Raw genomic sequence first — 26947 nt, 5'->3', positions numbered from 1 at the left:
TTATTATTATCACATTATCATACCCACATACACACAAATACACACACGCACACGCACATGAATATTTGGTTTTCAACTGCCTGTGTACGTTCATTTGCACTGTTCCACCAGCGTGTATACAGTATTGTAAATATCTACAAATGGGCATCAGTCACCTGAAATGGTTGAGATGTAAAGTCAAAACTGGTCAGGATTTTCGTCAAGTTTTTCATTTTCCTTGAGGTGAAGTGTGAGACACACACACACACATAATATATATATATTACATATATATATATATGTCTTACAAATATTTTATACATATATATATATATATATATATATATATATATATATATATATATATATATATATATATATATATATATATATATATATATATATATATATATACTTTATATATAAGTTCCTCGCTATATGAGCTGGTTCCGTTCTCAGCTACCACTCTGTTGGTCATGAGTTCGAATCTCCGACCGGCCAGTGAAGAACAAGAGGAATTTGTTTCTGGTGATAGAAATTCATTTCTCGCTATAATGTGGTTCGGATTCCAATTAGACATAAGCTGTAGATCCTGCTGCTAGGTAACCAATTGGTTCTTAGCCACGTAAAAATAATCTAATCCTTCGGGCCAGCCCTAGGAGAGCTGTTAATCAGCTCAGTGGTCTGGTTAAACTAAGATATACTTAACTTATACTTTATAGTTTATACATATGTATGTATAAAGGTTTTGACCGTTAGTTCTTACTTATATAACTTTGGTCTTGACGATGACCACATGATCTAGACTGACCGTTGACCACATATCCGTCGGGAGTGACCTGGAGAAACTTGAGGTCGAAATGGGTGACGTCCTTCTCCCCGAAGGCCTCCAGATCCGTGCCCCCCATCGTCTCCTTCACCAGCTCCCGATCCAGGTTCGGGTAGGAGACGGTCCTACTCTCTCGCCTTGCCAGACATACGATCAGTAACACCAACACTGCACAGAAGAAAAGGAAGACTTTAGGATTTGATTTAATGGAATGTTGGTGGTCAAGCCAAGCTGTGGGTGGGCACTTTCAGCCATTCAGTGCACGGTGAAAAGAGAGAGTTGAAGTGGTTGGACAGCAAGATAAAGAGATCAAGTAAGTCAGGGGTCGGCAACATGCTGCCCGCGAGGGATTTCGGTCCGGCCCACCAAGTTAACACCTAGACGCTAATTATCTCACAGTTGTTATCTAGTTTAAGGCGTCGAGCGATCCTTATGGTACATTCGATATCATGGCCCTCCTCCGAGACTGCACAGCTGTCTGTTCCGTTCTCTCCAAAAGGCTGTAAATAATTGAGGTGAAGTGATCTGAAGGAGGAATTGGCAGAAAACCCCACAGTTGCACTAAGAGTAATAATCAGAAAAGCAGGACAGAAGATGAAAGGAAGCAAGCTCGAACGAAGGTAGAGTAAAATGCTAAACAGTGGTAGCAGCTGGGGGGGGGGGGAGAAAGAGGTGCGAAGGGACTCTCCAAACACCCTTTTGCACTGCCTAAAGTAAACCACTATACGAAATACAGAATATAATACAAAGGCATTTAGTACGATGCTTTACAAATATTTTCGAAACGAGCAACCAACAGGAAATTGTCAGAACATTTAGAAGCGAAGGGAGTTTCTTACAGAGATACTATCGAAATTTTCCGGTAACTTTTCCTGAGCACGGTAGGTTTAGTTTCTAAATTATATAATGTGCTTTTTACTCTGTTTAAATATGAGTGAGAAAGAGAAATCCTTGCAGCTCCTGTCGGATGCCTTTGGAGCAATCCTCGTACATTATGTAATTCCGGGATTGGTCAGTGAGAAGTAGGTGCCTAAAGTTCAAAGACAGTTTTCCCAGTTTCTCTCATTTTGTTTCTTCCAAAAGTATTATGACTTTAATGGTTCGGAATATTTTAAAGAAATTACCTAGTTATGACGGAAAGAACAAGTCGGCCACAAATTTGATTCTGTGCGATGAATTGAAAAGGGAAAATTCGTTCAAACACAAAATCAATTATAAACCAGTAGAAGAATATCACTAACTTTTCCTCCCGTCATTCATCTTTAACTTGCCAGTTTAATACCTGTTATTAATTCAGGTCAGAATTCAGTTCTTATTATTTATAAATGAAGTACGAATTTTCACATGCTTTTTAAGTCAATTGTATTAAAACCGGCCTCATTATTATGAAAAGGGTTTCAGCTACTTTTAAAGGCTGAAACTGTAACAGATTTATTGGACAATTTAGTTCACAAATGCTCTTGCATTTTCTGTCTTTATTCCAGTGGACCTTCACGAAAGCGTAGACATAACTTTTTGACTTTTTATTAAATGAAGTAATTATGCTAATGACCTTTATCGACTCTGAAACCATAGATGATATATACAATTATCCAGAACAACTTTGCCTTTGGCTGTTGAGTTCCAATTACAATATTTTGGGTTCAGAACTGTACAGCCATGTCAATGAGAAAACGAGAAACCCAACTTGAATGTCGTCACTCCAAAACCAAATTCTTGTTCTACATGTGACTATTATGCCCACAACAATAAGGATATTTCAAAATTGATAAAATTAATAGGTATCCCTTGCACCCGAAAATATGTTTATGATAATAAATCATAATAAAGGTACCATGACTCATTTTGGATGCGATCTTTCCAGCAAATATTAAATGAATATCTATAATACTCAGTTCAGATTGCACTGTAAATCAGATCGCTAGTAGTAATGCAATCAAGTACAGCGGTCCTACTTGCCATACTAAACACAGAAACACGTAAAGTATTTATCTTTCAGGATCATAAATAACCAAACAATAATACAGTACAGTACAGAAAACAGACACACTTACCTAAAAAGCAAAAGAGACTGACTAGGATTATGATGACGGACTGCTGTCCTAAGACAACCCTCGAAGTCTGGGGGGCATCACACAACTGTACTGGCCCAGAGCCATGATCTGTGGCATTCAGATCATAAAGAAAATCGTTGTGACGCATTTCCAAGATACATCCTGAGAAAGAAGCAACTTTTGGAGGTATCAAGTTCCACCTATAGGACGCAGATAAGGTGGCAAAACTGGGCATGGGTGCCAAGCCCCCAAGCTGAAGAGGGCCTTGGACGTTGAGGAGGAAGCTGGGGTACATGGATATATTTGGATAGGGGACAGAAGTCTTGCACGGATCACCAGAACCATCGGTCGAATTGAATCCGCAGTCGACCACTTCAAATGTCATTTCCTTCTCCTTCCAGATGACAATGAACTGGAATTTTCGGTTGCTATTTTTTTCGACCGGGATCGAGATCTTTTCGGTCCCTGATCCCAGTTCGATGTAGGTCACCAGGACCCAGTTCCTGAGAAACACGTACATGAAGTCCTTGGGATAGTCCTCCCAAGGTATCTCCACGATTGGCCCCATATACAGGAGAATGCCACTATGGCTATTCGATATGAACGATATGGAAAACGTCGCATTGTCACACACTTTCAAGGGTTCGTACCAGGCGAAGCTCTTCTCGAACCTTGCGTTCTTGAGTTCATAGCGAGGTCCATAATTGTGGTCGTCTATACACTGGCACTTAAGAGTGTTGTTGATGACCCCACAAGTCCCTCCGTTGTAGCAGAATCCACTGAAGCAAACGGAGGGCAGGGGTTCGAGCTCCCCGCAGTCGCAGGTGTATTCGTCAACAATGTCGACACCCACCATAGTGGCAGTGCTGCTCGCAACGACCAGAGGAGCAGTGAGGTTTGGTCGCACGCTGTGTTGGCAACTTCGCCCACCGCAAGGGGACTTAGACTCATAGAGACAGGCGTTTATGTCCACCATGACGATGTCAAGGCCAAGGGCTTTTGAAACCTGGAATGTCATGCGATAAATGATTATGTAAAACATTGTGCACATCAAATTGTATGTGAATATTCAGTATGAACAGTCACCCCCACACACACACACACACACATATATATATATATATATATATATATATATATATATATATATATATATATATATATATATATATATATATATATATATATATATATATATATATATATATATATATATATATAAAAGCATGCCATTGTGTCAACCTATCAAATCAACAATCACGAAAATCCTGTTCACCTGCAGCCTATTTTCATAAAGAGCCCATCGAACCTCTCGGCAGTGTAATAAGGCGACCCATGGCAGTTGTACCGATTTGAACTTAAGATAAATCCACCTTCGACGTCTTGCATGTTGAAGACGTCGACGTTTTTCGGAGGAATTTCGTGAATCCTGGCGATCTCTTCCTTCAGGCGCTCGTACAGCGTCTCCCCACCTAATGCCTATTTCAGACGGGGGGGGGGGAGGAGTTCTAAGGCCCTTTTGATTCATAAATGCGGTCAGCTAAATGTTTCTGAATTAGGGGTTCCACGTACGTACATTAAATCAATAAGAAGATGACTTATTCAGCTCACACCGATCAAATGATATACTCAGAAAAATGAAGCATTTTCTGTACCTAACAAATTCCTTAATGGGAGGATCAAATTTATTATAATTTAGATATTTTTCAAGCAAATACATTAAACTGATAATATGACTTATGGAGTTCCGGCAGATCAGCTGATACGCTAAAAAAAAAAAAAAAAAAATGGTTTGCGTTTCTCATAAATTTCCCGATGAGAAGATCAAATTTATTATAATTTAGAAGATGCCTTTCATCATAACAGAGCATTTTGAGTAAGAAATAATTATTTACATTATAAATAATAATACGTATCTATTAATTATTATTATAATATTATTGCAAAGTCACCTTTACAATAGGATTTCAAAAGTATTTTACTGAAAAATGAGTTGTGCTTAAACCATTACTTTATAAGCTATTATGGTCATACGTGAAATATTTATTCGTAATAAATATATTCTATCAACGATGCGTAGAATTACAATGTTATTTTAAAAACTAGTTTATTAATCTAATGTTAGCTTAAGTGAAAATTAAATGATGTGAAAATCGTCACAAAACAGTCAACAGATGTTTCACCTTATTTGTCCTGAGCATTTGTTGAGACTTGACATCGGCAAGTGTGAGTGACCCCGAGTTCATAACGGAGCTAAAATTGAGGTCAACCACGTTGATGCTGACCTCACCTACAGCTGCCTCCACACGTAATATGTCGTACACCTGTTCACGGTAAATTAGGAGGATGTCAGAGTATATTTCTGAAGGTAATATGGTGAGAATACTATGTCCACATACACAAGCTTTAGAGGGCATGAAGGCCAGCTGCAGGAGCGAAGGTTTTGTTAATTTCTGTAGATAATCTGATAAGCATTTTAACATGTCCATACACACGAGCTTTAGGACGACAGAAAGGCCAGCTGCAGGGGAGAGAGTTTTGTAAATTTCTTAAGATAATTTGTTAAGAATATTAACATGTCCACACACAAGCTTTTAGGCGACATTGAGGCCTGTTGAGGGTTGCAGAAAGGAAGGTTTTAACGGTACGTGTAATATGGTCTAGACTTGGGAACAGAATAAAGGAAGGTTTTAATAGTAGAATGATCTAGACTTGGGAACAGAATAAGAGAGGTTTTAATTGATAAATATCTGACTTAGGAAAGTAAGAGAGAGATTATCTGGGAAAGTTTTAAGGTTTGCAGGAGAGAAAGTTTTGACGATACGTGACGATAAGTAATATGGTCCAGACTTGGGGAAGTGAGAATAATAGAGGATAAGAGAGAAAACATTTAAAGGCTTAACGGGCTTACCTTCACCCTGAGCAAGTGCAATCCGGCAGGGGTTCCTTTGAACATCGTGATGTTGCCACTCTTCCTGTCCACTTTGAAGTAGTTAGCAACATTGGACGAGGTCGTTTCATCCACCTCGAATATCTTGTCATCCAGGTCGAAGTCATCCAGATCCGTCATGTAAACAGTTCCAATGACCATCGATGGGAACTGACCCTAGAATGAGGAAGATGAACAATTTTACACAAACTTGTTATTATTTAGGAAAAAACGCGTTAAAGTCAAGTAGTCTTCCATCATCCAGTAATCAATCTTCCTTGTTTCCATTTAGCTTCACAACAATAATTATCATTATTATTCAGAAGATGAACCCTATTCATATGGAATAAACACACATGGGCCACTGACTTGAAATTCAAGCTTCCAAAGAATATTATGTTGTTCATTAGGAAGAAATAAGAGAAGGTAAATGGAAATACAAAAAGAAGAGATCTCACTTATAAAAAGAAAAAATAAATTAATAAATTAATAAATAGATAAAGATGTATTAAAATGCAAAGAGAATAGCACTGGGGTAGTAATGCACTGCATCTTTGCCTGAACTATTACACGACATCCTCAGGGAGACTGTTCCATAGTCCAACGGTGTGAGGAATAAAGGACTCTGGAACTGAGAAGTTCGACAGTGAGCCACATTTACTGGATATTGGTGCTGCTGTCCAGCGAATCTGGTTGCCCTCGGCAGATAAAGCGGATCAGGGATCAATTGAGAATGTGAAAGAGCTCTGTTAAAATACAACTTACGGAAAATGACAAACAAGAGACCACCCGCCGATGCTCCAAGTCATAACTGCTGATATTAGGAAACAGAAACCTACCTTCATCACGAACCACTCTATCTAAAAGAGACAAGTCTCTAGCAGAAGTAGACATAATAAATACAACACAAAAGTTGACTGTACCTGGTAATTGTAGACCTTAATCTCGCTCCTCCCGTCGGACATTGGAGAATCGTTCTCGTCGCCGACCTCTAGGGTGAGGAGACGGATGCCCCTCCGCCCCGTCTGATCTTGGGTCACGAAGGGAAGGGAGTACACCTTCTGTTCCTCTCGGTCCAACGACGCCACGGGAATCAGGCGGTACGTGGACCTTCCTCTGGAAATGGGAAAGGTAAACAGAAACACTTGTTATATACACATCAGCATTATAGATTCACTTCATTCTATCTCTGTATTTCGAGTAAACCTCGTCGTTTTCAAAACATCCCAATGAATATGTGATCATTTAGAGCAGCCTGCTCAAACAGAGCTTATGTCGAGGGAGCAAGGAACTTCAGGTAAACAAGGTTTGTGTGTGTTGAGGTGATTAGACGCCTTTTCTTTTATTCCCCTCTCTTTTTAGACCAGTGTTAGGGTCACGGATCACAAGAAGAGTTAATGATTATTGTTATTATAATTATGACTTCTGGAGTAATACAGTTTTACTAACTTCAACTGAAATGTAACAAAATCACTAACTTTTGTTGAAATAACAAACAGGAATACATCCATAACTACTTTATGAAACCCATAGGTTTCATATTACATAATTTCGTTTTTCATTAATTCATAAAACCTAGAAGTTTCATATAAAGACGTCGTTCCATCTTTAGCGAACTGTTGAAGCGTCGACCCAACTCTTCGCTATGAAATATTTATCATCAGGAGACGAATGCCACACTTACCCACCAATCTGAGACTGAACTTCTCCAGCCAAGAAGGAGTCCCTGGGTCAAACTCCATGGTGCAAGGACAGCCATGGTCACCGCCATCAACATCGTCAAGCTTTATGGTTATGGATTCGACATCTTCAGGGTACAAGTTTTCCATGATTTTGGCGTAACCGTTCTCCTGCAGTGGACGAAAACAAGTAAATTTGTTAATGGGGTCAAATGCAATCTGTAAAATCTAGTTCATAGAGTTTTCTAAGGCTGTCGTTAAGGAGAATTTCTGTTTAATTTTACTGAATTATTATTATTATTATTATTATTATTATTATTATTATTATTATTATTATTATTATTATTATTCAGAAGATGAACGCATTCATATGGAACAAGCCCACCACAGGGGCCACTGACTAGAAATTCAGGCTTCCAAAGAATATGGTGTTCATTCGAAAGAAGTAACAGGAGGTAAAGGAAAATTCAGAAAGAGGAGATCAGTTATTAGAAAACAGATAAATTAACAAGCAAAAAAACAGATAAATAAAAATGTAAGTAAATTATTAAAATACAAGGAGAAGCGGCATAAGGAGACATACTGTATATAAGAGGTTGGTAAGTTTTCTGTAATAGGACTTGGAAACAGTTTTTGCTTTGGTAGTTATACAGGCATAATATTTTGAAAGCTTCTAGCTACATTCATTTGCCATAAATTCATACACTTATCTTTAGGAAAAATAATTCATTTGTCAAATTCATTCAATACTTATTGATCGATCTTTGTCATTTCTGAAGTCACAAAGTTATATCGTTGGGCATGATTATAATGAATGAGATACCCAAACAAGTACAAGCTCCAGTGAAAGCATAAAATATGACTACATCCTTGATCGCCAAATCGGAAATGAGGTTTCTTCTCCTGAAGGCTTCGTAAACATTAGCTGTCCCAAGTACTTAAGCAAAATCTGTTTACCTGGATAACAAGCACATTCGTTCTGATACCTCTTCCACACTATCTTGCTGGTATTTCCTCGCCCTCTCCTCCTCCTCCTCCTCCTCCTCCTCCTCCCCCGCCTCCTAAACTCTCAATTTTTGTTACCCTATTCCCCTGCATTCTCTACACGTGAGCTAACCACTTATTCATCTTTTCACCCAAGCCAACCATTTTATCACATTCCTTAGCTTTGCATTAATTCCTGATCCAGATATACATGAAAATCAGCCATCGCAACAACCACAACTTTCTCTGTGTTATATCTGCCATTCAGATACAAATATCTCTTATTAAAGGTCAACAATCTTATAACAGGAAGTTATCGCAGCATTTGTAAGCGCAATATCTGGACATTGCCGCCCAAGGAAGTTTCACTGCCTTGAAATATTAAAGAAGATAAGCACCTCCAGATGTTTTAGTTAGAAAAGAGAACTGAAAACTGAAGTGGGTGCAGCTAGCTGCAGAAAGGGCGCCGCAAACACCCTTCAGTAATGCCTTCAGTGCAACACCTGGCGTGCACTGACAGCACTACAACCCTGTGGTTGAAGGTACATGAGGAATGTCTGCTGGAAGATGTTTTAGTTGAGAAGGAACGGAAAGGTGTGAAGAAAAGTGAGTTCGGTGAGAAGGGAGTAAGAATATTATACAAATCTAACCACATGAAAGGCAAGCTGACATGAACGCTTCTATGACGTTCACGATGAAAGAAGAATTTTATGTCAGGAGAATCACAGATCCACCAGGGGAACTTGTCGGTAAAGCTGTTTAGGAACAGGTGCAAAAGCAAAGGGTTAGTTAACGTAACAACGAGATGTATAAATACGAAGCTGTAGGATGTAAGAGTTGATCACACATCAGTATACAAGATGAATACAACAGTTAATGTCAAACTTTGGAAAAAAAATAATCTAAGTCTGATGACAATTTTATTACAAATACTTCAGGGAGAAAAAGTTGGTCTTTAGGGATGTAAATCCTGAGAGAAAGGTTAATGAGCAAACTGATCTTTGAACAACTGGGAAATGAAGAGCTAGCCTACTGTTTGAGAAGAGTTCAATACAGTCCAGTGCTGATAAAATGAGGACATGAAAGAGGCACTGTATACGGAGGGTAGTAGACAGGCAAATATGAATGTAACAGAAGAGCTGGAGGAATTAGTTTTAATTCATGAATACTTACGCAAGTAATATGAGGCTATAATTAAAATTTTAGAGAAAAATATAGACACCGTAGACTGAAGTAATAGAGTGGCTTACAAAAGTTCATAAAAAATGTAAGGAAGGCAGAAAGGTTACAAAAAACAGACATGAGTAAAAGCTACCCCTCGAGATATTGTTTAAGAAGTAGAGGTGGCTTCAGGAATAATAGTGGATATTATGTTAATTAGTATACTTGGGAAGACGTTGCTAGGGATCTGATTGAGAACATGGGATATGATAGAGGGACTGACAGAGGAGAAGCATTGCAGGTTCAAGAGGGTAGAGCGTGTGTGGAAGAAGCTCTTTTGGCCAAATAATTATTTGAAGTTTGAGACCAAACGGATCTAACCATATACGTACTACATGGACCTAGAAAAACACATATAATACTGAGAAGAATTCTTTTGTGATATTGCTGAGGATGTAGTTTTATGTGATGAAAGTTAAGATAATGTTAGATTATGCAAACGATAGAATGACTTATTTGGTGTAGACCCTGGTCTTAGGAAAGAGTGTTATATGTCTCTGCGGTTTATATACATATCTAATATCTATGGGTGGAGTGATGTCGAAAATTAGAGGAAGTATTGGATATGGATACAAAGCTACGGGGCAGAAAAAGGAGTCTTGCACGACCCACAGAATGGTTTGATGCTTGCAAAGAATACGGCATTATTATTATCATTATTTTATTATTATTATTATTATTATTATTATTATTATTATTATTATTATTATTATTATTATTATTATTCAGACGATGAATCCTATTCATACGGAACAAGCCCATAGGGCCACTGACTTGAAATTCAAAGTTCCAAAGAATATGGAGATTTGGAAGAGAAACAGCAGGACTCAGCGAAAGAGTATGAAAGTATGTGTAGGTGGAGAAAGATGAAAGTGAATGTGATCAAGAGTACGGTTAATATGGATGGCGACAGAAATAGAGCTGTTGATTCTCATTTGTATGTGAGAGTAATGTCACGAATTGTGGTGTGATTAAGGTAGTGCATCCCGGAATAGTAAACCGTGGACATTTGACAAAGAATTTTCCACGTCTGAAGGAAGTGTGTTTGTGTGCGTGTTTAAATTAGGAGAGAATGGTATTATACGTGTGATGCAAGATGCTTGTAAATGAGGTTTGTGTGTATCTCAACGGAACAGATAAATTCATCTCAGCTTTGAGAAAGAAAAGTGATTCTGTACAGCACTCACCGGCAGATGTATGTGCGGGGTGGTTGTCTGAGATCTTGTATGACCAGATGAACGGTGGCGGGGTCAGCATCATGACCTCTTCCTCCTTCGTCGTTGGCTCTCGGATACAAGGTCATTATGCCCTTCTTAGCAGACTCGCGATCCAAGCACTGAAGGCATAAAAATTCACGGTTTTATAGGCAGCTCTCATTCATTGTAAAATGGAGGAAGAAGGAGAAGAGAGACCTCTTTCCTCTTTTTGCCTTTAGCTCTTTGTGGCTGAAAGTTCGGAAAGGAAAACCGCATTAAAATCACAAAAACAATTCGTGCTCACATCTGTTCCCAAAATAATGGCATCAAACTGACATCTTCTCTACTACAAATATTAAAACTCCCCACAGCAGACAGGAAGTGTTTGGAAACATAACCATAAACTTAGGTACTCACTCCTTTCAGCGACAAGTCTCCAGTCTTGCTGTCTATGGTGAAGTTGTGGAGCTCGATTGGAGACAGGTAATACAGCATGTTTTGGTCGACACTGTTGGGTAAGTCCGGTCTAGCGCGGATACCTGAGAAAAAGAAATTAACGGAATTTTGTTTATCAAGTATCGATAGCCATAAAAAAATGACAAGATACAAGCCTCCTGTCATTCAGCCTTGTGTTTCTTACAATAAACGTAGATCATCATCTGTTACCCCTAGGTTGCCTCCACACTACAGTAAAACGTATAAAATATAACTTACCGCACGGACATCACAAACAGGTTGAATACAAGTCAACGACTTATTAGTAGTTGTAACCAACAGTTATTCAGCATTTGCTAAAGATTCGTTCTCCATTGGCGGTCGTTGACTTGTTTTCAACTTGTTGTTGTGATATGTAAGCAAGAGGTTGTTGACGTGTGTTTATGACATGTTTACTGTGGTGTGGACTCATTCTTGAAATAACACCTAGAGGTGAACCCCACCCTCCATTAACGAATACACCACACCACAAACAGGATTATTATTTGTATTATTCTAAATGATCTCTCGATGCTTACTGGTCACAAAAGAAGCTTGTTCCCGGAGAAATAGGGATATAATTATAAGAACCTTTGTAAATGTCAGACGACACTTCAATAAGGATATGCTCTCTGTAACTGCTGGCGATCAAAAATAAATCAGAGCCTCGAAAAATCGTTTGAATACTGACAAGAAGAATGATATTCTCTAGTTAACCTTTGATTAATACCAGAATGTACAGCAGGCCTCCTGACGGCTTTAGCTGAACAGCAACAACAAAATAATACACATTAGATGAACACCTACGACTTAATCAGAATTTAGATCTCTATATGCGTGGCAAATGCCAAATATAATTCTCAATATCTTATTTGGGTAGCTGTACTGTATGTGCTCAGCAACCCATCTTTCAGCGGTTATGATAATTATTCTATTTTATTTATTGCTGTTGTTACTGATTATATCAAGGCTAAAAAAAGCACAAAAATTATGAAACTGAAGAAAGACGATAGAAAATGTTGACAAAACACAAGAATTCAGAAAGACTGAGTCTAGACAAAACATTAGGTAGCTCTGAGAAATTCAGATAGAAATCAAAACCAGTTATGCACGGAAATTATGAGGAAAGGCTAAAGTACAAAACTATAAGGAAAACAAAGCTAGATGAAAGCAAGCAAATTATGAAGAAAGGCTGAAGTAGAAGACCATAAGGAAAACGAACCTAGATGGAAGAACGGAAAATATGAAGAAAGGCTGAAGTACAAGACTACAAGGAAAACGAACCTAGACGAAAGCACATAAATGATTGAGAAAGGCTGAAGTACAAGACTATAAGGAAAATGAAGCTAAACGTAAGCACAGAAATGATTGAGAAAGGCTGAAGTACAAGACTATAGAGAAAACGAAGCTAGACGAAAGCACAGAAATGATTCAGAAAGGCTGAAGTTCAAGACCATAAGGAAAACGAAGCTAGATGAAAGCACAGAAATGATTGTGAAGGGCTGAAGTACAAGACTATAAGGAAAATGAAATAAACGTAAGCACAGAAAAATTGAGAAAGGCTGAAGTACAAGACTATAGAGAAAAACGAAGCTAGACGAAAGCACAGAAATGATTGAGAAAGGCTGAAGTTCAAGACCATAAAAAACGAAGCTAGATGAAAGCACAGAAATGATTGAAGAAAGGCTGAAAGTACAAGACCATAAGGAAAACAAAGCTAAATGAAAGCACAGAAATGATTGTGAAGGGCTGAAGTACAAGACCATAAGGAAAACGAAGCTAGATGAAAGCACAGAAATGATTGTGAAGGGCTGACGTACAAGACCATAAGGAAAACGAAGCTAAATAAAGAACGGAAATGATTGAGAGGGGCTGAAGTACAAGACTATAAGGAAAACGAACCTAGACGAAAGCACAGAAATGACTGAGAAAGGCTGAAGTACAAGACCACAAGGAAAACGAAGCTAGACAAAAGCACAGAAATTATTAAGAAAGGCTGAAGTACAAGCCTATAAGGAAAACGAAGCTAAATGAAAGTACAGAAATTATTGAGAAAGGCTGAAGTACAAAACTATAAGGAAAACGAAGCTAGACGAAAGAAGAGAAATTATTGAGAAAGGCTGAAGTATAAGACTATAAGGAAAACGAAGCTAAATAAAAGCATGGAAATTACTGAGAAAGGCTGAGGTACAAGACTATAAGAAAACGAAGCAAGACAAAAGGACGGAAATGATTGAGAAAGGCTGAAGTACAAGACTATAAGGAAAATGAAGGTAGAAAAAAGCAAGTACAGAAATGACAAAGCTAGATGAAAGCTGAAATTATTAAGAAAAGGCAATACCATAAGAAAACGAAGCTAGACAAAAGCACAGAAATGATTGCGAAAGGCCTAATTACAAAACCACAAGGAAAAGGAAGCTAAATGAAAGCATGGAAATTACTGAGAAAGGCTGAAGTAGAAGACTATAAGGAAAACGAAGCTAGATGACAGCACAGACATTATTAAGAAAGGCTGAAGTACAAGACTATAAGGAAAACTGAAGCTAGACGAAAGTACAGAAATGATTGAGAAAGGCTGAAGTACAAGACTATAAGGAAAACGAACCTAGATGGAAGAACGGAAAATATGAAGAAAGTCTGAAGTACAAGACTATAAGGAAAACAACCTAGATGAAAGCACAGAAATGACTGAGAAATGCTGAAGTACAAGACCATAAGGAAAACAAAGCTAGACGAAAGCACAGAAATGATTGAGAAAGGCTGAAGTACAAGACTATAAGGAAAACGAAGCTAAATGAAAGAACAGAAATTATTAGGAAAGGCAATAGCGCAAGATTATAAGGAAAACAAAGGTAAATGAGGGCATCGATATTATGAAGAAAGACTAAAGTAAAAGTCTAAAAGGAAAATGAACCTAGATAAAAGTACAAAAGTTTCAAGAAAAGCTAAAGTAAACATCTATAAGGAAAATTAAGCTAAATGGAAGCAAGGATGTTATGAAGAAAGGTTGAAGTATAAGACTACAAGTAAAACAAAGCTAAATGAAAGCACAGAAATTATTCAGAAAGGCTGAAGTATAAGACTATGAGAAAAACAAAGTTAATTAAAAGCATAGAAATTATGAAGAAAGGCTAAAGGAAAAGTCTATAAGGAAAAGGAAGCTAAATGAAAGCACGAAAATTATTAAGAAAGGCTGAAGTACAAGAACATAAAGAAAACGAAGCTAAATGAAAACACAGAAATTATTGAGAAAGGCTGAAGTACTAGACTATAAGGAAAAAGAAGTTAGACGAAAGCACGGAAATTACTGAGAAAGGCTGAAGTACAAGACTGTAAGGAAAACAAAGGTAAATAAGAGCATGGATATTATGAAGAAAGGATAAAGTAAAAGTCTATAAGGAAAACGGAGCTAAATGAAAGCACAAATATTACAGAGAAAGGCTGAAGTACAAGACTATAAGGAAAACTAAGCTTGAAAAGCACAGAAATTATTGGTAAAGGCTGAAGTACAAGAAGGTAAGGAAAACTAAGCTAGACGAAAGCATAGAAATTATTGAGAAAGGCTGAAGTAGAAGACTATAAGGAAAACGAAGCTTAATGAAAGCATGGAAATTATGAAGAAAAGCTGAAGTAAAAGACTGTAAGGAAAAAGAAGCTAAAGAAAAGCACAGAAATTATGAAGAAAGGCTGAAGTAAAACTCTACAAGGAAAATGAAAGTAGATGAAAGAACAGAAATTATGAAGAAAGGCTAAAGAAAAAGTCTATAAGGAAAATGAAGCTAATTGAAAGCACAGAAGTAATTAAGGAAGAACCGAAGTGCAAGTCTGTAAGGAAAATGAAGCTAGATGAAAGAGCAGAAATTATTGAGAAAGGTTGAAGTACAAGACCATAAGGAAAATGAAGCTAGACGAAAGCATGGAAATTATAGTGAAAGGCTGAAGTACAAGACTATAAGGAGAATGAAGCTAGATGAAAGCACAAAAAGTTTCAAGAAAAGCTAAAGTAAAAGTCTATAAGGAAAACGAAGCTAAATGAAATAACAGAAAATATAGAGAAAGCCTGAAGTAAAAGGCTATAAGAAAAACAAAGCTAGATGAAATCACAAAAAGTGTGAAGAAAGGCTGATGTACAAGACTATAAGGAAAATGAAGCTAAATGAATGCACAGAAATTATGAAGAAAGGCTGAAGTACAAGACTGTAAGGAAAACGAAGCCAGATGAAAGCATGGAAATTATGAAGGCTAAAGTAAAAGTCTATAGGGAAAATGAAGGGAGATAAAAGTATGGAAATTGGGAAGAAAGGCTGAAGTACAAGACTGTAAGGAAAACGAAGCTAGGTAAAAGCAAAGAAATTATTGAGAAAAGCTGGAGTACAAAACAATAAGGAAAATGAAGCTAGATGAAAGCAAAGAAATTACAGTAAAGGCTGAAGTACAAGACTATAAGGAAAACGAAGCTAGACGAAAGCACAGAAATTGTAGTGAAAGGCTGAAATGCAAGTCTACAAGGAAAATGAAGCTAGATGAAAGTGTGGAAATTATTGAGAAAGGCTGAAGTACAAGACCATAAGGAAAATGAAGCTAGACGAAAGCATGGAAATTATGAAGAAAGGCTAAAAAAGACTATAAGTCAAAGCTAGATGAATGGAAATTATTAAGAAGCTAAAAAGAAAAGCTAATGAAAGCTAAATGAAAGCACGGAGATTATTAAGAAAAGCTGAAGTACAAAACTGTAAGAAAAACGAAGCTAAATGAAAGCATGGAAGTTATGAAGAAAGGCTGAAGTACAAGACTATAAGGGAAATGAGGCTAGATAACAGTACAGAAATTATTGAAAAAGGAAGAAGTACAAGACTATAAGGAAAATAAAGTCAAATGAAAGCAAGGAAATTATTGTAAATGCTGAGGTACAAGACTAAAAGTAAAAAGAAGCTAGATATAAGCAAGGAAATTATTGAGAAAGGCTGAGGTACAAGACAATAAGGAAAATTATGCTAGATGAAAGCATGAAATTATAGTGAAAGGCTTAAGTACAAGAATATAAGGAAAACGAAGCTAGATGAAAGCACGGAAATTATTGAAAAAGCCTGAAGTACAAGTCGGTAAGGAAACCATACTAGATGAAATAATGGAAATTACGAAGAAAGACTAAAGTACAAGACATAAAAGAAAATGAAGCTAGAGAAAGCACAGAAAATATGAAGAAAGGCTGAAATACTAGACCATAAGAAAAACGAAGCGAGATGAAAGCATGGAAATTATGAAAAAGTCTGATGTAGATGAGTATAAGGAATGCAAAACTAGATGAAAACACAGAAATGATGAAGTACAAGATTATAAAAAAAATGAAGGTAGATGAAAGGAAGGAAGGTATGAAGAAAGGCTGAAGTACAAGATTATATGGAAAATGAAGCTAGAGAAAGCACAACAGTATGAAGAAAGGTTGAAGTACAAGACCAAAGGAAATTATGAGGAAAGGCTGAAATACAAGACTATAAGGAAAAGGAGGCGAGAGGAAACTCGACTCTCTGAAAACGGCCTCACCTTCCCGATGGTGACGTTGCAGTCGGTGTTTTCTGTGACGCTGAAGGTGTAGTTACTCTTCTCGAACACGGGCTGGAGGTCGTTGACATTCGTGACGGCGATGATGACGTCAATTTCAGCCGGGGGGTTGGCTCCATCGTACACCCGAATTCTCAGTGTGAACTGAAAACAGAACACGAAGAAGAAAAGAGACAAGTTTACAAATAGATTTGGAGTGACAAGGTTTATAACATTCCGGAAACCTAATGTCGCTGATTAAGTGAATTCAGAGATGAAATCTGACAAAACTTGAAGAGAATCGATATGAGAAACGATAGCGGAAGACATCAATGGCAAAACGTGACTATTTACAAAATAATAATAAGCATCAGCTGATAAAGAGGTTTCCCAATAAAGACATCATTGTGAAAAGTAACCGTAGTTGGGATCACATGTTCATAATGAACTCGTTTTTAAATCATCAGATGAAAAGAAGTGAATGAAAAAAAACTTCGTGAAAACTTTCAAGTTAACAACTAATGATCTAAACAATGAAAGATTAACCTTTGATCCATTAATTAGAACGCTCTTGCTGGTAAGGGTCGAGTTTTATTGGAAGACCATACTCTCTGCTGCTGATATTATGTTGATGCAAGTTGTTAGCTTTAATGTGTTCATTTATTACTTTGCTAATTTATCTGTTTTTTTTTTCTAATAACTGATCTCCTCTTTCTGTATTTCCCATTACATTCTGCTACTTCTTTTGAATGAATACTGTAATATTCTTTGGAAGCTTGAATTTCAAGTCAATGGCCCCTGTGGGCTAGTTCCATATGAATAGGATTCTTCATCTTCAGAATAATAATAATAATAATAATAATAATAATAATAATAATAATAATAATAATAATAATAATAATAATAATAATAATTTGATTAAATGATAGATACAACTGAGAAAGGACAGCTGATATGGCTAGGTCATCTATCGAGAATGGATGAAAATAGAATTGTGAAGTGGAAGTGGGATTGGACACTTGATAGACGGAGATAAGAGGTAGACCACGTAAACGCTGGAGTGATTAAGTACAGAAGATGCTGACAAAGAATAACTTGCCAAAATTGAACAGTCAAGAAGAGAGGGAGTTTTTGAAAACAGAGGACAGTTGAAGAGACGACAGATCCCACTGACTGACAGTCTGAAAAGCCTTACTGGGAGCCGAAGAAGTAAGTAAGTATGGTATTCATTTAACATTTACCACGAAAAATAAATATATACACAATTCCAGTTAGTTCTTATAAAATAAACAAATACGTGCATAATCAAACGAAAGTTTTACATAGAAGAAAGATGGAATAAAGTTCAAACAGAACTCCAAATTCACTAAGCTTACTTCTTAACTCTAGTAGAAAATCGTTGACCTTACAATTTCTAACGCTTAATGATGTATAGACTATGCAAGTGGTAATCAGTAATATTCTCATGATATCGAAACAATTGCGAACGAAATATCAAAACAATTCCTTATTACAATTATGATATGAATACAGTACAGTTTACTATATATGAAGACAATAATGATATTTTACATCAAATACATCAAATATAAAAGTATTTTCAGGAAAAGTGAAAATACTGAAAACCGAGTTTCAGGATGATGCTGTTTACACTAAAGATTTTCTAACAATGTCCAGTGATGATATTGACAAAGAATGGAGACAAAAGCACTGATTACAAATCAAAACAGCATTTTAAATATCATCTTATATTAAGTACATAGAAATCATTGCAATTCAGGAAGACTTTATAATGAAGTCTGGGCTGCCAAGACAAGGACTGGAGCACTTCCGGCCACTCAGCGCTTAAGACAATGAAAAGAGGCAGTTGGAGTGGTTGGACAGCAAGATATAAGAGATCCAGAAAAGAAAGGCGATGATGTACAGTGTTTTACGGGTAGAACTAGGAGAAAACCCCACCATTGCACTAAAAAATAATAGATTATTATTATTATTATTATTATTATTATTATTATTATTATTATTATTATTATTATTATTATTATTATTATTATTATTATTATTATTATTATTATTATTATTATTATTATTATTCAGAAGATAAACTCTACTCATAAGGAACGAGACCTCAGAGGCCATTGGAATTGGAATTCAAGCTTCCAAAGAAAATGGTATTCACTCGAAAGAAGTTACAGAAGGTAATGGAAAATACAGAAAGAAGAGATCAGTTGTTAGAGAAATAGATAAATTAGGAAATTAGTAAATAAATAAATAAATAAAATGTAAATTATTAACGCAAGACTGAAAAGGAAGAGGGAATGGAAGTAAAGTAAAAGGCTACAAATTGGGTATAGCTATGGGCTGATGGGACGCTGCAAACATCTTCAAGTAATGCTCACAGTGCACCACATTATGTGCACTGTCGGTACTAACCCTCTACGGGGAATGATACGGGAAGAACGCGAAGGTAGGAAGGTAGGAAAAGAAGAAAAGCAAGAGAATAACATCGTAAATATGGCTACCTACATTTCGGTCGTACACGGGATGGTCATAGTCCAAGATTCTGTTGACAAGGATCTCGCCCGTTACTTCGTCGATTCGGAACTTCTGCTCCCCGTTGCCTTCCACGATCTGGTACTCGAAAAGGTTCACTGGAGAGAAGGGGGTGGGGGGAGGAGGTGAATTAGGACCTTTCAAATTGAGCGTAGCTAGGGAAGATTTAATTAGAAGCCATTATTTTCTGAGTACTGTCACTCGTTACCTTAAAGATATTGTTTCCTATGATGATATTTCAGAGTATGAAAGGAATATTTGAATGTGCCTTTCAAATAAGCCTTTAAAACTTTATCATTAAAACAGTTAAGTTTGCAGGACAGTATGCATTACTGTTAGAGCTACCTTTTTCGTATTTATAAAAGATGATGGTTTTAGGTGTCTCTATAAAGAAAAAAATATATTAACGTTAAATAAAGTTCTACATGTCTCGCGAGAATTAAAGGTTCTAAAATATCTTAGAACTAACTAATTCGGGAATCTCGAAATCTCCTCCCTTGTGCTCGTCCTAACAGACCTTCCACTCTACGATCACGTTAATGAAGCCTCCAGCTGTTGTGTAAAACGGACTCAGAAAACGAACATTCATAACAAAAACAATATCCTTAATGTGGCTTCCGGCTGTTGTGTAAAACGGACTCAGATAATGACTATTCCTAACAAAAACAGCATCCTTACCGACATCAGAGTCCTCGACGGCCAACTTGACTCCCGTAGACTTTCCAACCTCTCGATTCTCCGGCAGTTCCACCTCGTAGATGCCGTTCAGGTGATCGAAGAAGGGAGGAACGTCGTTCAGGTCTTGAACCGTGATCCAGTAGATCGTCATTCGTTCGTGACCTGCAAAAAAAAAAAAAAAAAAATTACTCGTGACCTGCAAAAAAATAAAAAATCGCTCATGACCTGCAATAAAAAAAACAATTCGCTCGTGACCTGCAAAAAAAAACCAATTCGCTCATGACCTGCCAAAAAAAATCAATTCGTTCGTGACCTGCAAAAAAAAATCGCTCATGACCTGCAAAAAAAAAAATTACCTGACCTGCAAAAATAAAAATCGCTTTGCAATAAAAAAACAATTCGCTCGTGACCTGCAAAAAAATTTGCTCATGACCTGCAAAAAAATCAATTCATGCTCATGACCTGCAAAAAAAAAAAAAAAAAAAAACAAGCATTTGTGACCTGCAAAAAATTTTGCTCAAAACCTGAAAAACATTGCTCATGACCTGCAAAAAAAAAAAAAAATTGCGAAAGACCTGCAAAAGCAAAAACGATTCGATTGGGACCCGCCCCCCTAAAAATCGCTCGTAACTTGCAAAAAAAAAAAAAAAAACTCTCGCTCGTCACCTTTAAAAAAACAATTTGCTCATACCCTGAAAAATATTCTCTCTTTAGCTGCAAAAAAAAAAAACACTCGTGACCTTAAAAAAATAAATTGCTTGTTACCTAAAAAAAAAAATTGCTCGTGACTTGTAAAAAAACTTACTTGTGACCTGAAAAAATTCTCCCTTGATCTGCAAAATAAATTTGCTTGTGACCTGCAAATAAAAAAAATTGCTTGTGACCTGAAGAAAATACTGCTCATGACATGCCAAAAAAGGTTCGCTTATGACCTGCAAAAAAAAAAATTGCTCATGACCTGCAAAAAAATCGCTCGTGACCTACAAAAAAAAAGATACGCTCATGACTGCAAAAAAAAATCGCTCGTGACCTACAAAAAAAAAAAGATACGCTCATGACCTGCAAAAAAAAAAAAAAAAAATCCTTGGGACTTGCCAAAAAAATAAACAATTCACTCGTGATCTGGATAAAAAAAAAACAATTTGCTCATGACCTGCATAGAAATACAAATTTGCTCATGACCTGCAAAAGAAAACAAATTGGCTCGTGACATGCATTAAAAAATTCACTCATGGCCTGCAAAAAAAAAAAAAAAAAAAATCGCTCGTGACCTGCAAAAATATCACTCATGACCTAAAAAAGCAATTTAAAAAAACAATTTACTCATGACCTGCAAAAGAACCAATTCGCTCGTGGCCTGTAAAAAAAAAACAATTCACTCATGAACTGCAAAGAAAATAATTCCCTCGTGACCTGAATAATAAATCCCTCGTGAAAAAAAAGCAATTCGCTCATGACCTGCAAAAAAATTCACTCATGGCTTGCAAAAAAAATTGCTCGTGACTTGCAAAAAAAATCGCTTGTGACCTGCAACAAAAACCAATTCACTCGTGACTTGCAATATAAAATTTGTTCATGACCTGCAAAAAAAATTCGCTTATGACCTGTAAAAAGAAAAAAAATGTTTGTGACCTACAAAAAAATGACTGCTCATGATCTGCAAAAAAAAAAAAACTCGCTCGTGACCTGCAAAAAAAAAAAAAATGCCAATTCGTTCATGGCCTGCAAAAAAAAATTTACTTGTGACCTGAAAAAAAAATTGCTGGTGACCTGCAAAAAAAAAGTTTGCTCTTGACCTGCAAAAAACCCAATTCACTCATGACCTAAAAAATAGGGAAGAGAAAGCGATGGCTGCATGAACTGCTTTGGCAAGAAGAGAGGGTTATCATCATGGGTCCCCGTGCGAGGGTGTGATAGGAAAGGTCATTTCGTTACCACTCTCCTTCGACTCTGAGCTTAACAAAAAGGTGTTGGGTAATGGTGGAAATTATAAGCTATTTGTAGGTTTGTATGAGCTGAATACGAAGTATCTCGGGAATGTAACAAACGGCTTTGTGGAATGAGAGGGAATCCAGTGACATCTGCAACATTTTAACAAAAATAGAGATTTTGAAACATACTCAGGGTAGCACGAGTCTTGAAATGGACAAAACAAATCCACAGTTATGAATGGGTACAAATATTTAAAAAAATCTCTACAGAACAGCTTTCGGGAAAGCTCTCTGTAGAATTTTATTTTTAAATACATTTGTACCCATACATAGCAGTGGAGCTGTTTCTCCAATAGAGACTTTATTCATGGAGGAGAAAATAGAAGTTTTAGTCTACGAAAGAGATGAAAAGGGAATTTAATCTGCGAAACATAAGAGAAATTATCTGTTTATTAATGTGTTTCGTAATGTGCCTGAGACGGAAAGACTTTTATGGCCGCATAAGTAAAGAGAAGTCTGTTTGACAGACTGTCTAGAACGTGGTTTGACAGTACAGACGTGATCACCTGTATTTGTGAGATTTTTCTAAAATAGGTTGCCTTGTATTGATAAGAATAAGATTTTTTCCATAAAATAAGTGAAAATTCATTATCAGTTGTGTGAATATTTTACCTATCAATTGAAATATACGAAACTTTCTTACAGTGGTATTGTGTAGCTTTGTACTTTCATAGAGCCAAAACAGATCGATCGATTTAAATAAAAATACAAATAAAAGTACAATGATCGTTTTTAGTTTTCTGTAAAAGAAAACTATTGAGCCTGCTTTGTCTGTCCGTCCGCACTTTTTTGTGTCCGCACTTTTCTATCCGCCCTCAGATCTTAAAAAGTACTGAGGCTAGAAGGCTGCAAATTGGTATGTAGATCATCCACCCTCCAATCATCAAACATACCAATTGTGTAATGAATAAATTAGTATTCATCGCATTGTTCAAAGTTAATTATATATATACATATATAATATATATATATATATATATATATATATATATATATATATATATATTGTTCGGGAGTTATTAATTATTATATATATATATATATATATATATATATATATATATATATATATATATATATATATATAATATATATATATATATATATATATATATATATATATATATATATATATAATAATCATTTCAAGTTAAAATGTCGCTTAATATCGAATAATGATACCTCGGTATATCTCCGTTGATGGCTCAATATCAACTGAGTAATATTTCGTCGCGGGTTCGTGTCCCCATTCCAGTTCATTTATCACTTATATAAATTCCTTAATCGGCGACAATTCTCCAACGGAGATATACCGAGGTAAGAAATGGATTTCGATATTAATGACATTTGTAACTATATGATTGTATATAAATCATAAAAATTTCATATATATATATATATATATATATATATATATATATATATATATATATATATATATATATATATATTTATATATATGTATAATTATAGTCATGCAATCGTATGTGAGCTGCATTGAGCGTGGGACCTGCAATTATAGTAACGTAAGTGGGCTATTACTCAAAAGCGAGAAATTCAAAATGAATTCCTCCTCCTCCTCCTCCTCCTCCTCTCCTCTCTCCTCCTCCTCCTCCTCCTCCTCCTCCTCCTCCTCCTCCTCCTCCTCTCTCTCTCTCTCTCCTTCTCTCTTCTCTTCTCTCTCCTCTCTCTCTCCTTCTGTTTCTTTACCTCACTAATGCACACAGTTATTCTCTGTGTTACTACACTATATAGATATCTTGAGGCAGAGTGACGATTTAATCTTGTGACAGCCCTGTCAACAAAATCACTTTCATAAGAATCATTTTTCGTAAATATAATCCTCACTAATCGCATATAACGTTAATTACACCGTACAGTCATTGACAAAGCCCGATTATAGTGTCGTCTTTCCATTACTGAATAACTATACCATATCCGCTCTTCTTAATTTTACACACATAGACACACTCATACACACATATAATATATATATATAAATACACATATATATATATATATATATATATATATATATATATATATATATATATATATATATATATATATATATATATATATATATATTTGTCACGATGCATATCAAGTACCTGGTTATTACAATAACTAATCTCAAGATTCAAAAATATACATCACTTTTTTTACCAGGCGCCGTTATTTAACTAAATAACTTTGCAAATTCAGATCTCAAAAGTTAATGTTAAAAGTGACCACAAAAAATTACGTTAAAGTAATCTCTTCCTAATTAGGAATGAGAGAGAGAGAGAGATGATGAACAAAATCAACTGGTCTCAGAAATCAGAATCAAACAAATTTTAGGATTCCAGTAACAGTGAAACAATTATGTGATGTCATTAAAGCATTTTGGATGCGAGATACTAAAGAAGCTTCTAGAAGCAGGGAAGTGGCGTCATTAAAGCATTTTTGGTCTAGATACTAAAGAAGCTTCTAGAAGGAAGTTACGTCATCCCAGCAAAACGTTTTGAATGCAATCTTACAAAACATGATGTAATTGATCAGGACACATATTCTTTCTCTCCAAGTGGCGACGTGACTTGAACATGCAACAACGTGAAATCACTCGTCCTCGAGCCCGTATGGGATGAATCGGCGTTTGTTTTCAAGCTGTCATCACTAACCCCAAAACAAAGCGTCTCGCTCTTATCTGAACTGATGACAATTGAAATGAAACAAGCCCTGGTGGACACACACACGTGTTCACATACTACGCTTTTACCAAGAAAGATATTCGTTCTAAATTACGTTACTATTAAAACTGTATTAACAATTCTAAATTACGCTATCAAGTAACTTAATCAAGTTCTTTTGAGATCTGATGCCAAACTAAATATGACACTTCAACGATCATTATCATTAAACATAACACATGAAAAAAGTAAATATGTCAAAATTATAGGAGGATATACGTATTACAAAGCAACATCATGAAATTCCTCCCCCCAGAAGATTACTTATCCCGGGTTTGAATCCTACGATTCACAACGGGATAAATAATCTGCTATGACATTATCTTTTCCTGAAATGTGTTTAACACTTACATTATACGGTTGCAGGCATAAAGACCACCTGGTCAGTCTCATATTATTATTTTTCATCTTATTGATGAATGAGATTGGGTTGTGATCCGACAACACTAAAATTTCTTCATTCCTAGGTCAGTTCACATACACTTCAAACTTTTTCAATGCTGTGATTAATGATAATGTTTCTTTTTCGATTGTTGAGTAAGTTTTCTGGTGCTTTTTCAACTTTGAAGACATGAAACATACTGGATGTAAGATTCTGTTGCTTTTTCTTCTTCTCTTTCCTTTCTTTCTCTTTTCTCTCTATGTTCTCTTTCTCTTTCTGCTTGCATTTTCTCTCTTTCAGCCTGTATCCTCAGCTTAATCAAATTTTCTTCTGCTTCTATACGTCTAAGTTCTGCTTCTGCATCACTTTTCTCTTTCTTTTGCTCATGTTTATCTGTAAATTCTGCCTCAGCTGCATTCAACAATTCTTGCACCTCTCCCAACTCTTCATCTACTTTACCAGAGTCCATCAACGCTTGATTGCAATATATTTGATTTGTGCCTTAATCATACCACTAGACACATTACCCCCACATGCTACTGCTAAAGCAATCCAATGTGCCTTAGTCAGGTTGGGATTCAGATAACTCTTGGATGGAAGGAGCTGCTAAAAACCTCTGAACATTGAACAGAGCCATTTTCTCTAAGTTCTCAACTAAATAATTCACAATACAAAGTAAAAATAACTATGTGGTCACTCTCCTATCAAAATATATCCCTAACACCACCAGCATAAACCATAAACCAGAGTGATATTTTGTTTTGTTCCACGGGTCTCTGGGCACCAAACAATATTATGTCACAATGCGTATCAAGTACCTGGTTATTACACAACTAATCTCAAGATTCAAAAATATACCTCACTTTTTTACCAGGCGCCGTTACGAACTAAATAACTTTGCTAAATTCAGATCTCAAAAGTTAATGTTAAAAGTGACCACAAAAAATTAGGTTAAAATAATCTCTTCCAATTAGGAATGAGAGAGAGAGAGAGAGATGGAACCAAATCGACTGGTCTCAGAAATCAGAATCAAACAAATTTTAGGATTCCAGTAACAGTGAAACAATTACGTGATGTCATTAAAGCATTTTGGGTTCTAGAAGCAGGGAAGTGACGTCATTAAAGCATTTTAAAAGGTGCGATACTAAAGAAGCTTCTAGAAGGAAGTTACGTCATCCCAGCAAAACGTTTTGAATGCAATCTTACAAAACATGACGTAATTGATCAGGACACATATTCTTTCTCTCCAAGTGGCGTACGTGACTTGAACATGCAACAACGTGAAATCACTCGTCTCGAGCCCGTATGGGACGAATCGGCGTTTGTTTTCGCAAGCTGTCATCACTAACCCCAAAACAAAGCGCTCGCTCTTATCTGAACTGATGACAATTGAAATGAAACAAGCCCTGGTGGACACACACATGTTCACATACTACGCTTTTACCAAGAAAGATATTCGTTCTAAATTACGTTACTATTAAAACTGTATTAACAATTCTAAATTACGCTATCAAGTAACTTAATCAAGTTCTTTTGAGATCTGATGCCAAACTAAATATGACACTTCAACGATCATTATCATTAAATATAACACATGAAAAAGTAAATATGTCAAAATTATAGGAGGATATACGTATTACAAAGCAACATCATGAAAAATATATATATATATATATATATATATATATATATATATATATATATATATATACATATATATATATATAT

At 36.1% G+C, this 26947-nt stretch overlaps 1 protein-coding gene across 1 annotated transcript in view; it reads right to left on the bottom strand.

Annotated features, from left to right (window-relative positions):
* Window positions 1-26947, bottom strand: part of LOC136837877 (DE-cadherin-like) — a 76353-nt gene that overhangs the window by 10499 nt on the left and 38907 nt on the right. Inside the window, 14 exon segments of the mRNA XM_067102762.1 lie at window positions 791-976; window positions 2863-3884; window positions 4154-4326; window positions 5028-5186; window positions 5774-5962; window positions 6364-6379; window positions 6695-6905; window positions 7476-7641; window positions 10863-10888; window positions 10891-11011; window positions 11289-11397; window positions 16882-17051; window positions 19413-19537; window positions 20118-20279. Coding sequence (XP_066958863.1) covers window positions 791-976; window positions 2863-3884; window positions 4154-4326; window positions 5028-5186; window positions 5774-5962; window positions 6364-6379; window positions 6695-6905; window positions 7476-7641; window positions 10863-10888; window positions 10891-11011; window positions 11289-11397; window positions 16882-17051; window positions 19413-19537; window positions 20118-20279 — 2835 coding nt within the window.

The sequence above is a fragment of the Macrobrachium rosenbergii genome, unplaced genomic scaffold (genome assembly GCF_040412425.1).
Source record: "Macrobrachium rosenbergii isolate ZJJX-2024 unplaced genomic scaffold, ASM4041242v1 13875, whole genome shotgun sequence".
NCBI classification, from domain to species: Eukaryota; Metazoa; Arthropoda; class Malacostraca; order Decapoda; family Palaemonidae; genus Macrobrachium; species Macrobrachium rosenbergii.
Note: the sequence above shows the minus strand (reverse complement) of the source record. Positions and strands in the feature narration are given on the sequence as shown.